Raw genomic sequence first — 1,611 nt, 5'->3', positions numbered from 1 at the left:
AGAGCTTCCTTTGGGATGGATTCAGGGTTCTGTGGAATCATTAAAGAAACACTGAATCAACAGCAAGGAATGTGCGGGAGGGAGGGAGATTTCATTGAGATTTAAAGCATGAAATTTAACTGGACTGAATACAAGGGAAACAGTCTATTTCTCTGTGTATTTTAATGAGCTTTTTCTCTGGAGCCAAGAAGAATGACACATATTTTTTAGAAACATCAGGTGACATATGCCTTAATCATAGTTTATTCAAATATTATTTCTTACTTCATTATTGGATGTTAGATACAAAGTTTGCACTTATTCTTTAAGAACGTTTGGAAGGCATTTTTTACTTCTTTGTTCCTTAAGCTGTAGATGAAGGGGTTAAGCATGGGAATCAGTAAAGTATAAAACACAGAGGCTATTTTATCTGTATCAAAGGAGTGCGTGGAGTTGGGCTGCATATACATAAAGAGTAGAGACCCATAGAACACAACCACCACCATCAGATGGGAACCACATGTGGAGAAAGCCTTTTTCCTGCTCTCTGCAGAACGCATTTGAAATACCGCCATCAGGATCAGTATGTAAGACATTAGGATGACCAGGAGGGAAGAGACCAAATTAAGTGCTGAAAACAGGATGATCAACAATTCTATTTCTTGTGCATTTGAGCAGAGCATAAGTAACAAGGGAACATCATCACAGTAGAAATGACTGATGACATTAGAGCCGCAAAAAGTCAGTGTAAAAATCTTAATAGTAAACGTGAGTGCCTGAAAGGTACTGTAGAGGTATGGAACGCCTACCAGCACATGACAGAGTCTCTGGGACATGATAACACTGTACAGCAGAGGGTTACAGATGGCCAAGTAGCGGTCATAGGCCATGGCTGACAAGGTAAAAACTTCACTGATAATGAACGTAAGGAAGAAAGCCAACTGTGTGGCACACACATAATAGGAAATGGTATTTTGATCCACAACAAAATTCACCAGCATCTTGGGGCAAATGACAGTAGAGTTACCAAGATCAGTGAAAGCCAGGTGTTTGATGAAAAAGTGCATAGGTGTGTGCAGCCGGGAATCCACTCGAGTTAAGATGATCACGCCCAGATTTCCCACCACTGTGATTGTGTAGATGATGAGGAAGACCCCAAAAAGGGGAGCCTGAAGCTCAGGCTGCTTTGTGACCCCCATCAGAATGAATTCAGGCAGTGATGATTGATTCTGTTGGTCCATTTAGTCCCGTTAGCTTTTCTGGAAAGAAAGAGACAGGTTAGTTTCCCTGTGATGTCATTTAATTAAGTATAATATTTTTAGAGAGAGTAGATATTTTACTTCATGACAAGGGATAGAAAAGTAATATAATATTTTGAAACTAAAATAAAGGACAGAATCTTCTACTTTCCAAAAAGAGGAAATCATGGGAAATCACATGCACTGTTACTACAGATTAAATAGAGTCAGTGATATTTGGAAAATATCTGTTGATTTGAATTATCATATAGGTATTAACATAGAAATATAGACTTTATTTCATCTATACAAGGATATCACCTTTTTCTTTAGTAGCTTCCACTTTTATCTGAGAATTCTTTTGGATTTCTCAAATTGCACAGTACAGTATATA

General features: G+C 38.1%; 1 protein-coding gene across 1 annotated transcript; it reads right to left on the bottom strand.

Moving 5' to 3' along the window:
• Positions 1–278: 278 nt before the first annotated feature.
• Positions 279–1,220, bottom strand: LOC129537481 (olfactory receptor 8K5-like). Its single transcript, XM_055396874.2, has one exon. It carries the CDS (start codon positions 1,218–1,220, stop codon positions 279–281), a length of 942 nt encoding a protein of 313 aa, XP_055252849.2.
• Between the last annotated feature and the right edge of the window lie 391 nt (positions 1,221–1,611).

This window comes from Moschus berezovskii, chromosome 14 (assembly GCF_049115385.1).
Source record: "Moschus berezovskii isolate FMDL1 chromosome 14, NW_MosBer_1.0, whole genome shotgun sequence".
Classification (NCBI taxonomy): domain Eukaryota; kingdom Metazoa; phylum Chordata; class Mammalia; order Artiodactyla; family Moschidae; genus Moschus; species Moschus berezovskii.
Note: the sequence above shows the minus strand (reverse complement) of the source record. Positions and strands in the feature narration are given on the sequence as shown.

Coding starts and splice junctions, on each gene's coding strand:
- LOC129537481 (XM_055396874.2), bottom strand. CDS start 1,220: ATGGACCAACAGAATCAATCATCACTGCCTGAATTCATTCTGATGGGG.